Here is a 12,772-nt window from a genome sequence, read left to right as displayed (position 1 = left end):
AACTATATTATATAACTATTAATAACTATAGCTATACTAATACTAATTAATAGCTAAATTTATAATAGTTAAATATTAAATAATTTTACTAAATTATTTATTAAAACCTTATAAAGAAATAGAAATTTTAAATTTATATAAAAATATTTATAATACTTTTATTAAAAGGCAAATATATTTTTAGTTAATTAAAATTTATTTATTTATTTTAATATTTATTAAATATTAAAAAAATTTAATTTTATAATTTTAATATATTTAATATTTAATAAAAAACTAATTTCTATTAATTAGCTAAATAAAATCTATAGATTTTTAATAAAATTCTTGTTTTAAAAGAACTATTTTTATATCTAATATAATAATAGAATTGAGATAATAGCTAGGGCTTAAAAATCCAAAAATATTATATATTAAAAATATTAAGCTAAAGAGAAAAAGAAGAAAAAGAGAAAAAATATATATATATTAGTTAAAACTACTAAAATATCGGCTAGTTAAATAAAACTAGTTATATAATAGCTATTTTCCTTTAGCTTTAACTAGTATTATTATATTATTTCTTTTTTGGAAATTAATTTAAATATCCTTATTTAGATATATAAAATATTAAAAAAATAGAATTTTTAATAAAAACTCCTAAAATAACTAGCTTTTAATAGTTATTATTTAATTAATAGCCATTTCTATTTTTATTTAAGGCTCTAGAATTAGCTTCAAATCCAAAATTATCTATAGAATTATTTATAGAATTATTTATAAAACTATCTAAAAAATCAAATTTATTTATAGAGCCTGAATTATTTATAAAACCGTTTATAAAACCGGAATTATCTAAAGAATTATCTATAGAATTATTTATAGAACTATTTATAAAACCGTTTTCTATATCCGATTTAATCTCGATTCTAGAACTAGCTTTACTAGAATTTTATTAACTTTCGGTTTCTTTAAAAAACGAGTTATTAATAAAAGAATATTATATATAAGCTTTTCCTAAAATAGAATTATTTGAATTATTCGAATTAGAAAAGTAATATTATATAAGGAGCAGCTATATAAGAAATAGTAATTATAAAAAAGATAATTATAAAATAATTACTTTTATTTTAAATTAATAAACTGGAATTACCTACCGGATTTCTATTTTAAATTAGTAATTCGAAACCGACTATTATATTTCTTCTATTTTAAATTAATAACTTAAAACCAACTATTATATTTCTTATTTTAAATTAGAAAACTACTAATTCTTAAAAAAAAATACCAGTTTTTTTACTTTTATTAATATTAAAAAAGGATATACTATTTATTTTAATTAAAAGCCAAATTCCGAAATTAACTAGATTATAAAGGCCAGAAATATTATTTATTCTAGTTAAAGGCCAAATTCCGAAATTAACTAGATTATAGAAAATAGAAGTTTTTCTTTTTTTAAATTAGTAGAAAACTAATTATCGGAATATTACCTGCTTTAGTTAAGGGCCAAATTCCGAAATTAATCGGGTTTTGGAAAATGTATTTTCCTTTTTTGAATTCGGGAAAATTACTAAATATTAGAAGTAGTATTTTGCTTTTATTTTTTAAAAACAAATACGGGTTCTTTATTAATAGTATTTTATTACCTCTATAAACTAAATAAATAAGTTTAGTATAATATAATAATAGAATTGAGATAATAGCCAGAATTTAAAAATTCAAGAATTTCATATATTAAAAATACTAAGCTAAAAAGAAAAAGGAAAGAAAGAGAAAAAAATAAAATAAAAAAAATAAAATACTAGCTAAAACTATTAAAATATTAGCTAGCTAGGTGAAACTAGTTATATAATAGCTATTTTCTTTTAGCTTTAGCTAATACTATTATATCTAAAGCTAGGCTTTTCCCGATTTATTAATATTATATTTTTTATTAGATAATATATAGAAATTAATATTTTTATTATTTATTTCTAAATTATTAGCTTTTTCTAAATAATTCTTTTTAATAAATATAACCTTATTAATATTAAAATAAGCCCTATTTATATATTTCTGTTTTCTATAAATATAATAATAGAAACCTTTAAATTAATTTAATCTTTTTTTAAATTTCCGATAAATTATTTCTTTAACTATAAAAATATTATTTATTATAATTAATTTACCAAATATAAAATTATTATAATTTCTTGAATTTTAATAGACTTTTTAGCTTAAAATAATATTTAATAATAAATAGTTTCTATTAATTATTTCTTTTGGAATTACTAGTTTTTAATTAAAAGAAATTTATTCTTTTATTCTATATATTATTTAGTAAAATCCTTAAATATATCGAATTTTTTATTATTTAAACTTTTAAATAACTCGAGATTTATTTTATTTATTAAATTATTATATTAATTATTTAATAACTTCCCTAATTTTATTATTAAATAAATAAATTCTATTTAAAATACCGGAAATAGCTTGTTTTTTTTATTTTAAATACTAGTATATTTCTTTTATTTTTTAATATTTTATCTCTTTATTTTTACTATAAGTTTATTAGAGGATTTTAAAGATTTATTTAACTATTGAAATCTATTTAATTAATTTAGATTTTAGTTAATTATAAATAAAATTATAGATATTTCCGATAACTAGTTATATTATATAAATAATTTTTAATAGTTTATTATCGAATTTAAAAAAGTTCTATATTAGTTTATTTTTTATATTAAATATTTAATTATTAATTTAATAATTATTTTTATTTATAAATAGAACGGGATTCTTAATTTTAATAAACTATAATTAATTATTATAAACTAAAAATAAAAGAGAATTTTAATATTAACTTTTATATAGTTCTTCTAATAGAAACCTATAATATTTCTAAATATTTATTTATTTAGATTTTTATTTTATAGCTTTTTTTATATTAGTTTTTCCTTTATATAAAATTAATTAATAATTGCTTTTAGCTTATTAACTTTTTTAGTAAATTAATTAATATATAAATAGAATTTCTAATAATATTTTATTTATTTATTAGCTATAAGGTAATATTTATTAATAAGGTTATTTTATATAAGTAATTTCTATTAGGCCTTATTTGTTTTTAAAATATTTATACTAATTTTAAATTTCAAATTAGTTAGCTATTTCTTAATATTTTTTTCCGGAATAATATTATAATAGTTTTTCTAATAATATAGATTTATAATATCGAAATTCGGCTCTTTTATTTTATTATATTAGAGCCTTTTATTTAATATATCTATAATAATAGTATTTAATTCCGGGCTATTTATAGTAGTTTTAGAAAAGATATTAGTTATAGAAATAAATACTAAATAACTTCTTTTTATTTAATATTAGTAAACTATAACCGATTATTATTTTATTTTAAATTAATAAACTATTACTAATTCTTTCTATATTAAAAGAAAAAGCTAGTTCTTTTATTTTTATTAATATTAAGGAAATATTATTTATTTTAATTAAGAGCTAGGTTCCGAAATTAATTAAATTATAAAAAATAGTATTTTTTTATATTAGTAAAGAACTAATTACTAGAAGAAAATATTATTTATTCTAGCTAAAGGCCAGGCTTTGAAATTAATTAGATTATAGAAAATATTATATTTCTAATTAAGCTTTCTAATTTTTTATAATTCGAAAAGGTTATTAAATATTAAAAGTAATATTTTATATTTGCTTTTTAAGAATAAATACAAATTCTTTACTAATAATATTATATTGCCTTTATAGACCGAATTAAATAAGCTTAGTATTATATAATAGTAGAATTAATATAATAGTTAAAAGCTTAAAGTCTAAAGAATCTTATATATTAGAAAATATTAAGCTATAAAATAAAATAGAAAAGATATTTTAATCTTTAATATTATTTCATTTAAGTAATTCCGACTTAGTTTTATTTTATATCTATTTCTAATATCCTATTTTTAGTAGATTATATCCTTATACTAGCTATTATATAAATCTCTATTTACCTATAATAATACTAGCTAGAAGCTAAAAGGAAATAGCTATTATATAACTAGTTTTATCTAGCTAGCCGGTATTTTAGTAGTTTTAGCTAGTATTTCTCTTCTTTTATTTCTTCTCCTTCTCTCTCTCTCTCTTTCTTCTCTTTAGTTTAGTATTTTTAATATATGAGATTTTTGGATCTTTAAGCCCTAGCTATTACCTCGATTCTACTATTATATTATACTAAGCTTATTTATTTAGCCTATAAAAGTAATAGAATACTATTAGTAAAGAACTTATATTTATTCTTAGAAAGTAAGAACAGAATTCTGTTCTTAATATTCGGATCTTTCCGAACTTAAAAAAGATAGAATAATAGTCGGTTTTCTACTAACTTAAAAGAAGAAAGATATATCTTTTAAGATCTAATTAACCTCAGAATCTGGCCCTTAACTAGAGCAGACAATATCCCTATTCTCTATAATCTAGTTAACTTCGGAGTTTGGCTTTTAACTAGAGCAAATAATAATCTAATAGTTAGTTTTTTACTAACTTAAAAGAAGAAAGATTTCCGTTCTCTATAACCCAGTTAATCTCAGAATCTGGCCCTTAACTAGAGTAGATAATATTTCCTTAATATTAACGAGAATAAAAGAACCGGTATTCCCTTCTAATAATTAGCGGTTTTCCGATTTAAAACAAGAGATATAATAGTTGGTTCCGGATTACTGACTTAAAATGGAAGAGATATAACGGTCGGTTTCAGGTTACCGACTTAAAATAGAAGTAATCCGGTAACCGGTTCTAGTTTACTAATTTAAAACAGAAGTAACTATTTTATATTCGCCCCTTTCTTATTTGCTCCTTCCTCATTTGCCCCTTCCTCGTTTGCCCCTTCCTCGTTTGCCCCTTCCTCGTTTGCCTCTTCCTCGTTTGCCCCTTATACGGCTACCCCTTATATAATACTACTTCTCTAATTCAGATAATTCGAATAATTCTATTCCAGAAGAAGCTTATATATAATATTCTCCTGCTAATAACTTGTTCTCTAAGGAAACCGAGAGCTAATAAGACCCTAGAAAAGCTAGCTCTAGAGCCGAGATTAAATCGGATATAGAAAATAGTTCTTTGAATAGTTCTATAGATGATTTGAATTCTATAGACAATTCTGCAAATAATTCTTTAGATAAGCTTGGCTTTTTAGACGGCTCTATAGACGAACCTGGCTCTATAGACGATTCTGGGAATAATTTGGGTTCTATAAATAATTTTGGGTCTAAGACTAGTTCTAGAGCCTCAGGTAGAGATAGAGATAGCTATTAGTCAGATAGTAACTATTAAAAGCGAGCCGTTTTAGGGGTTTTTATTAAAGATCCTATTTCCTTTATATTTCATATACCTAAATAAGGGTATTCAGATTTGGTTTCCGGGAGAGATAATATAACGGCACTAGCTGGGGGCCAAAGGGGGGTAGCTATTATATAACTAGTTTCACCTAACTAGCCGGCATTTCAGTGGTTTTAGCTAGTATTTCCCTCCTTTTATCCCTTCTCCTTCTCTCTCTCTCTCCTTCTTTCTTTAGCTTAGTATTTTCAATATATGAGATTCTTGGATCTTTGAGCCCTGGCTATTACCTCAATCCTGCTATTATACCGCCTATACCTAAAAAATCGATTTTTAATTATATCTTTATTATAATTATAAATCCTTTAATATATTAATATTCTATAATATTTTCAATATCCTAATAACTATATATTTAATTTAATCTTGTAGTACGGCTAGAATCGCCTGTTAATATCGAAGTTTTTGATTTTTGATATGCGGCTGCACCTCATAATTTTTAGTAAGCCGGGCACATACCAAAAATCAAAAAATTCGATATTAACAGGCGATTCTAGCCGCACTACAAGATTAAATTAAATATATAGTTATTAGGATATTGAAAATACTATGGGATGTTAATATATCAAAGGATTTATAATTATAATGAAGGTGTGATTAAAAATCGATTTTTTAGGCGTGGGCGGATGGGGGTTTGGGCGGTTGGCTAGTGGATACTTCTAGCGCGAACGCGCTCGTCGCGTGCTCTTTCAAACGCGTGACTGTGAATGTAAAAAGGTTACTCTTACGACGACATCACGATGCTTACAATTGAGAAGAGTAAGAGCCATAAAGGCAAATGTACGCCCAATGTCTTGCCTTGTCGAATCAATCATAATGGTCCCGTCGACGCTTCGAGGAGGTATTGGAATCCAACCAAGACGCCAGGTAAGATACCTGGTCCTGATGCAGGTATTGTATCTTAACTGTGTGCAGATGGCAAAACTGTTGCGTATTTCCGAGGCAGGAAACTTCATGGGAAGCAAATGATGGTTCCGAAGGGATATCGAGGAGCTGTAGTTTCAACTACGGATCGAGTTTTGCCCAAATCGAAGCCTGCGGTTGACGATGATGAAGTGGAAGAGGTAGAAGAGGAGGTGGACGTGAAGATTATGGAGGAGCAGTCAGATTTCGATCACATAATGCTTTGGGGACATGAGGCGCTACCGGATGATGTTACGGATCCATATGTGAGGGGCATTGAGGAGTGGATTGCTCTCTCTGAGCAGGTATGTTTTCCAGGCCGTGAAGGAGTCCAATCTGACATTTCCAGATCCATTCCATATCGGACGAAAACCCCGAGTCGAAGGATTGAAGGGGATAGGATTATGGCTTTTCTAGATGGCGTGGCATGGCGTTCATTATACTAGGATAATGAAGCTCTTTCAGTCAGGTTCGACCTTGAGTCTCTTCCTTGGAGCGCCACCCCCGTCTCGTTTGCGTCTTCAACCTTGATCCGACTATTATTTCGTTTCTTCGGCATCCTCTCCACTTCCTGATCTTCTGGCTTGACTCGCCCCTCCGTCTTCAACCATTCTTTCTGCACTCTCAGAAACTCTTTCTTCATCTCCTGATACCCTTGATGGTGTCTGCATCTTTCCCACACTTCCTTGAAAATCCCACTCGCCTTTTCCTTCTCTTTTTCCCCATCATGACCCTTACTCTTCTCTATCATATTCCCCTTCCCCCTCCCATCAACATACTTCCTCCCTCCTTTGTAATTCGCATACCGTTTTGATCTGGTCATCCCCATCTGGATGAACTTTCTGGCCATGTCCATACCAACGAAATCATTCTGTTCGTAGAATTCAAGGAACTTATTCCAGAGCGTCTCGGACGAAGCTTGAGCAATGGGCACGGTGCGAAAGCGCCAGTGGGGAAGGAGATAGGATTTGTAAGGCTCATATGTTAGGACGCCTTGCTCTCCTCGACCGATTCTATAGGTCATTAAATGGGATTTGGGAGGCTTCGTGAAGGCTGGCATGATCATATAATTTCTTGGGGTATATTCAGAACAAGTGAGATTTGGGAAGGAGTGTAGCGAATGACGTCGTGCAAGCTAGGAGGGAATCTCCCATCCCAACATGGGGTTTTGAAATTTGTTTAAAAACGAAATTTTGGATCTAAATTACTCTCCCACAAAACCAACAGCAAAGCAGTCTTCATGAGATGCATAGCGATGAACAATGAATGATTTCTCTGGACTTGATCACGTGCTCAAATGCCCCTTTTTCGCTTGGCTTGGAAAACCACTTTATTCCGGTGCCCATCAACACGTTACAACGCAGAAATTTCGCGTCCTCGACGCGCTTTCGTGTTTAAACGCCCGCCAATTTTCGACCTCCTGAAAACCACCAGCGATCCTCAACACCACAACTCATTCACGGACACTCCCTAAATTGTCCACCATGGCTGCAATGATGTCTGATGCCATTGAATCTGAGCTTGGTGCTTCCAGCAGAAATGGTACACCACGAGCCCGTCCGGCCCAAAGAGGCTCTTCGGCCAGACCTCGCGGCCCTCCCTCTGAGAGCATTGCGCCTTTGAGCGACGATGAAGGATTCGCAGATGATCAGGTTGCGGCTGGAACAAGCAGACCAAAAAGAAAAGATCGTCCAGTTCCACGAGTAGAGGATGCGATCGGACAATACGTTCAGCTCAACTTCGAAGATTTCCTGGAAAAGTAAGGAGGTGTCCCTGTCTGATCATAGCAGCTCTGACATGTTTGCAGCTTCATCGAAGAGCCCTCACCATCGGGTGCACCGCCTGCGAGCGCTGTTACCACAGATAAATACTACATCGCCCAGATCCACGGCTTGAGGACGTACCAGCTTTCGACGCTCTATGTCGACTATACACATCTCTCGTCATACAAAGGTGGAGCCTTGGCCGACGGTATCGTTGAAGAATACTACAGATTCGTGCCATTCCTAACCAAGGGATTACACAATATGATCGCCAAGTACGAACCAAGATACTTTCGCGACCATCGCCAGCCTACCGCTTCCAGCAACCAGACTTCTTCAGGTGCGAGCAACGCAGCATCTGCCAGTCAATCTGACTTCCAAGGAGACAAGACCACCAATCAGCAAACCGACAAGATCTTTGCTTTGGCCTTCTACAACCTTCCCCTTGTCTCCCGAGTTCGACACTTGAGAACCCAAAACATTGGTCAATTGCTCTCAATTTCAGGCACAGTCACCAGAACATCCGAAGTCCGACCAGAACTCTCCCTTGCCACTTTCACTTGCGAAGCCTGCCGAAGTGCCGTCCCCAATGTTGAGCAGACTTTTAGATACACCGAGCCAACACAATGCCCGAACGAGCTTTGCAACAACCGTCAGGGATGGAGATTAGATATCAGACAAAGCACTTTCGTCGATTGGCAAAAGGTCCGAGTCCAGGAGAACAGTTCAGAAATCCCAACGGGTAGCATGCCTCGAACAATGGATGTCATCCTGCGTGGAGAGATTGTCGACCGAGCGAAGGCTGGAGAGAAATGTATCTTCACTGGAGCCCTTATCGTTGTCCCCGATGTCAGCCAACTCGGTCTTCCTGGAGTTCGACCGGTGGCTGTACGAGACAACCAGAACAGAAGTGGAGACGCTGGCGGTGTAACCGGCCTCAAGGCTCTTGGTGTGCGCGATCTTACCTACCGACTTGCTTTCTTGGCCTGTATGGTGACTCCAGACACCTCCACCACTGGATCAGCCGTGAGCCAGCAGCTGAATGGCCAGTCCAACAATATTTTGGCTTCACTCAATCAGACAGCCCCAATCGATCCCAACGAGCCCGGAGATCATGCACAAGAAGCTGTCCTTGCATCGATGACTCACGCCGAGATTGAGGATCTCCGGGAAATGGTTCATAGTGATCACATCTACTCTCGACTTGTCAACTCCCTTGCTCCTATGGTCTACGGCCATGAAATTGTCAAGAAGGGTCTTCTTCTTCAGCTGATGGGCGGCTTGAGCAAGACTACCCCTGAAGGAATGGCACTGAGAGGTGACATCAACATTTGCATTGTCGGTGATCCTTCAACATCAAAGTCACAATTTCTGAAGTATATCTGCTCTTTCTTGCCCCGAGCTGTCTATACCTCTGGTAAGGCATCTTCAGCAGCAGGTCTTACAGCTGCTGTGGTCAAGGATGAAGAGACGGGAGAGTTCACCATCGAGGCTGGTGCTTTGATGTTGGCAGACAACGGCATTTGCGCCATTGACGAGTTCGACAAGATGGACATCAGCGATCAAGTTGCTATCCACGAAGCTATGGAACAGCAGACCATCTCCATTGCCAAGGCTGGTATTCAAGCAACTTTAAATGCCAGAACCTCGATTTTGGCAGCTGCAAACCCTGTTGGAGGTCGATACAACCGAAAGACTACGCTGCGGGCCAACATCAATATGTCTGCTCCTATCATGTCACGTTTCGATCTGTTCTTCGTCATCTTGGATGAATGTAATGAGACTGTCGACCGTCATCTCGCAGAGCACATCGTTGGTATCCATCAGCTCCGTGACGAGGCCGTGCAGCCAGAGTTCACGACAGAACAACTGCAACGCTACATTCGTTTTGCGAAGACCTTCAAGCCAGAATTTACACCTGAGGCAAAGGAGATCCTCGTGCAGAAGTACAAGGAGCTTCGAAGCGATGATGCTCAAGGAGGAATCGGCCGAAACAGCTACAGAATCACCGTCCGTCAACTTGAATCCATGATTCGACTCTCCGAGGCTATCGCCAAAGCCAATTGCGTTGAAGAAATTACACCGGCCATGGTCATTGAGGCTTTCAACCTTCTGAGACAGAGTATTATCTCAGTTGAGAAAGATGATGTCGAAGTCGATGAAGAGGACGAGGATGCTGTGGTTGCAAATGGCACGAATGGTCATCGTAGAGATACTGATGGGGATTCTCCCATGGCTGATGCAGATGACGATGAGGATGGAGACAATGGTCCAGATGGTGGAGCTGGACCAAGTGCTGCTGCCCCTGCTGCCCCTGCAGCTGCCAGCGGCGAGAAACAGAAGACGAAGATCTCGTATGATAAATACATCAGTGTGGTCAATCTTCTTGTACAGAGAGTCAATGAAGATGAGATGAGCAATGGAGAGGGCGTTGATGGGGAGACGCTTGTGGAGTGGTATTTGGAACAGAAGGAGAACGAGTTGAATGGGGAGGCGGATTACCATGCAGAGATGGCATTGACGAAGAAGATAATCAGGAGAATGGTTAAGGTGAGCTCTTTCCCTCCCCCCTTCATCCTTACACATACACTAACTGCTGTAACAGGAAAATATTCTCATGGCAATAAGAGGCCAAGGTTTGGTGGGTGAAGACGGAGAAGGCAGCTCAAGTACAGCTGAGAAGACTGTGTACGTTCTGCATCCCAATTGTGCGGTCGAGGAGTATTAGATAGGAGGTGGAGCGGATTGTATGAATGATGAGCGGTGGTGTGCTGATAACAGAGGCGCGCACGGAGTGGATACCATGAGATGCCTTTGGGCGCTGGGCGTTATTTGTTAGAGTTTGGCGTGGTTTTGTCTACAAGGAGGTGTCTAATGAAACGAAAGTCTTCACTGAAGTCGCGGAATTTATCACGAAGTGAGGAAATGCCAGTCGGCCAGGGAGTGGACATCGTAACTTGCAAGTGCAACTGTTTCTCGCTTCTTTAAAAATACTACCAAATAATACAGTATCTTTCTGTATCCATGCTTGTTACTGTCGATCCGGCAAGTTCTCCGCATGCATCACGATCTTCGGATCCACAGTGGAGGTAGTAAATTTACGGAGTTTGGTGGCAAGGAGCACTGTACAACTCTTGACTACTCCACTTATCAGATGTTTCGACCACGCCTCTCTAATGAACTGCAATAACAACTCAGGGTCGTGGTGAATGGCAAGAGTTGAAGCTACTATATTCGAGCAGCGTACGAATACGCGGATGCAAGCATACTGCGCATAACACGGAGTCTTGATCTATCAGGCTCGTTTCCTACCCCAAGCGCGAACCCCGCATAGATGCTCCCCAAACATCGAGAATATTTCCTCAATTCTTCAGGGTTACTGTCCTCCCATCTCAGGTCGAGAAGTTCGGACGGAATAGTGACCAGGTAAAACACATTTCCGAGAAATCTCACTTGCTTTCACTGACTACATTAAACAGATCTGAGTATGTCCGCCAAAAGGACAGGTGAGGAGGGCGGCTGAGTTGGGGTATAGGGGGTTTGCGTTGGCGGCTGATGCTGTGGGGATGGAGAAGAAGGAGAGGGATTCTGGGCTGAATGTTGAGGAGGAGGAGTTATCAGACGATGAGATGAAGAGGAGAAACCTAAAGGGGGCATCAGCAGTACTAGACCTGAACCCATCACTGCTGAGTAGATTTCCACGCCCAAGCTGACATATTTACAGACCAGTATATGATAAATTCGACTGGATATCAGCCATCCAATGGCTCCGCTCCCTAGTCACCCTCCCAATCGCCATAACAGGGATCCAAACCTGGGATGACGCCAAGCTCTGCATGCAACACGGCGTACACCCCTATCTCTCCAGCCACGGCGGACGGCAACTAAACGGAGCCCACTCCGCTCTCGAAACACTGCTGGAAACCCGTTCCCACTGCCCGGAAGTGCTTGAGAAATATTCTGAAGTAGGAAGTGGAGACGGCGATAGCGCTGCTGGGGGTTAAGAGGGTGGAGCAGTTGGGGCTGGAGTATGTTGATGTGGCGAAGGGGCTGGGTAGGTGTATGGTTGGGGATTTGAGGGCCCGTCTATAAAAGCGATAGCACTCTTATTCCACCGGTTTCTAATTCATTCTTTCATATTCCATCCTAAAATATCTAGACGACAAAAGAGTGGGCATTTCCCCGGTTTCATCGTAAAAAAGCGGCCCATTGTTGACATTTTTGATCTGCATTGGATGGTGGCAAAAATTTTATCCCTGCTTGTTCTTTCTATCATTTCTAATTTCTCAATCTTGCAGACTAACAGGCTAGTGCCTAGAAGAGCATTTCTCGAACTAAACAGCCGCAGACACCAACCCAGGATTCTCCTTTTCTGCTTATTCCTTCTGGTAACTGACGAGCCAACTGGATCCCATATATCAGAACCTTCATTCCATCAAGGTTAAAACAGACCCAGAGATGCTCACCCAACTATTTCTTAACATGCTCGTAGAAGTCGTTCCCACAAGTGGATAGGAGGACTAGGGTCAAGTTAGTCGTTAGATTCTTCGACTTTTGATGCAAAAGCGAGAGTTACTACTTCTTTTGGGGTCCTGGAAGAACGAACTTCTTGCTACCAGTGTTAAAATACAGAATCAAGAGACGGCCAGGGCACTTCCCAACTTCCTTAGCATGGACTATGTGGAAGTTTGCCTTCAGACGTCATCGAACCACGCCACCGCGACACCGCGAGGTTCATCAGT

General features: G+C 35.9%; 3 protein-coding genes across 3 annotated transcripts; 2 read left to right on the top strand and 1 right to left on the bottom strand.

Moving 5' to 3' along the window:
- The first annotated feature begins 6,066 nt into the window (after window positions 1-6,066).
- Window positions 6,067-7,025, top strand: K444DRAFT_610915 (ribonuclease H1 small subunit). Its single transcript, XM_024879845.1, has 3 exons — window positions 6,067-6,231; window positions 6,280-6,572; window positions 6,617-7,025. Exons 1-3 carry the CDS (start codon window positions 6,105-6,107, stop codon window positions 6,656-6,658), a joined length of 462 nt encoding a protein of 153 aa, XP_024739800.1. The 5' UTR covers window positions 6,067-6,104; the 3' UTR covers window positions 6,659-7,025.
- K444DRAFT_586325 (uncharacterized protein) lies at window positions 6,494-7,327 on the bottom strand (the record flags this gene model as incomplete). Its single annotated transcript, XM_024877969.1, has 1 exon — window positions 6,494-7,327. The coding sequence occupies one exon, from the start codon at window positions 7,325-7,327 to the stop codon at window positions 6,710-6,712; it is 618 nt and encodes a 205-aa protein (XP_024739799.1). The 3' UTR covers window positions 6,494-6,709.
- A 360-nt stretch (window positions 7,328-7,687) lies between these two features.
- Window positions 7,688-11,049, top strand: K444DRAFT_651778 (MCM-domain-containing protein). The gene is made up of 3 exons (XM_024885737.1): window positions 7,688-8,026; window positions 8,075-10,580; window positions 10,636-11,049. Exons 1-3 carry the CDS (start codon window positions 7,752-7,754, stop codon window positions 10,756-10,758), a joined length of 2,904 nt encoding a protein of 967 aa, XP_024739798.1. The 5' UTR covers window positions 7,688-7,751; the 3' UTR covers window positions 10,759-11,049.
- The last annotated feature ends 1,723 nt before the right edge of the window (window positions 11,050-12,772 follow it).

This window comes from Hyaloscypha bicolor, assembly GCF_002865645.1.
Source record: "Hyaloscypha bicolor E unplaced genomic scaffold K444scaffold_53, whole genome shotgun sequence".
Classification (NCBI taxonomy): Eukaryota; Fungi; Ascomycota; class Leotiomycetes; order Helotiales; family Hyaloscyphaceae; genus Hyaloscypha; species Hyaloscypha bicolor.
The sequence above is the reverse complement of the archived record's forward strand: the minus strand, read 5'-3'. Positions and strand labels throughout refer to the sequence as shown.

What these genes read in the sequence shown, in the direction of transcription:
- K444DRAFT_610915 (XM_024879845.1), top strand. Translation starts at nt 6,105, where the DNA reads ATGCTTACAATTGAGAAGAGTAAGAGCCATAAAGGCAAATGTACGCCC. An exon ending in GAATCCAACCAAGACGCCAG is followed by an intron (nt 6,232 to 6,279) that starts GTAAGATACCTG and finishes AACTGTGTGCAG; the next exon opens with ATGGCAAAACTGTTGCGTAT. An exon ending in GGATTGCTCTCTCTGAGCAG is followed by an intron (nt 6,573 to 6,616) that starts GTATGTTTTCCA and finishes TGACATTTCCAG; the next exon opens with ATCCATTCCATATCGGACGA.
- K444DRAFT_651778 (XM_024885737.1), top strand. Translation starts at nt 7,752, where the DNA reads ATGGCTGCAATGATGTCTGATGCCATTGAATCTGAGCTTGGTGCTTCC. An exon ending in TTCGAAGATTTCCTGGAAAA is followed by an intron (nt 8,027 to 8,074) that starts GTAAGGAGGTGT and finishes ACATGTTTGCAG; the next exon opens with CTTCATCGAAGAGCCCTCAC. An exon ending in TAATCAGGAGAATGGTTAAG is followed by an intron (nt 10,581 to 10,635) that starts GTGAGCTCTTTC and finishes CTGCTGTAACAG; the next exon opens with GAAAATATTCTCATGGCAAT.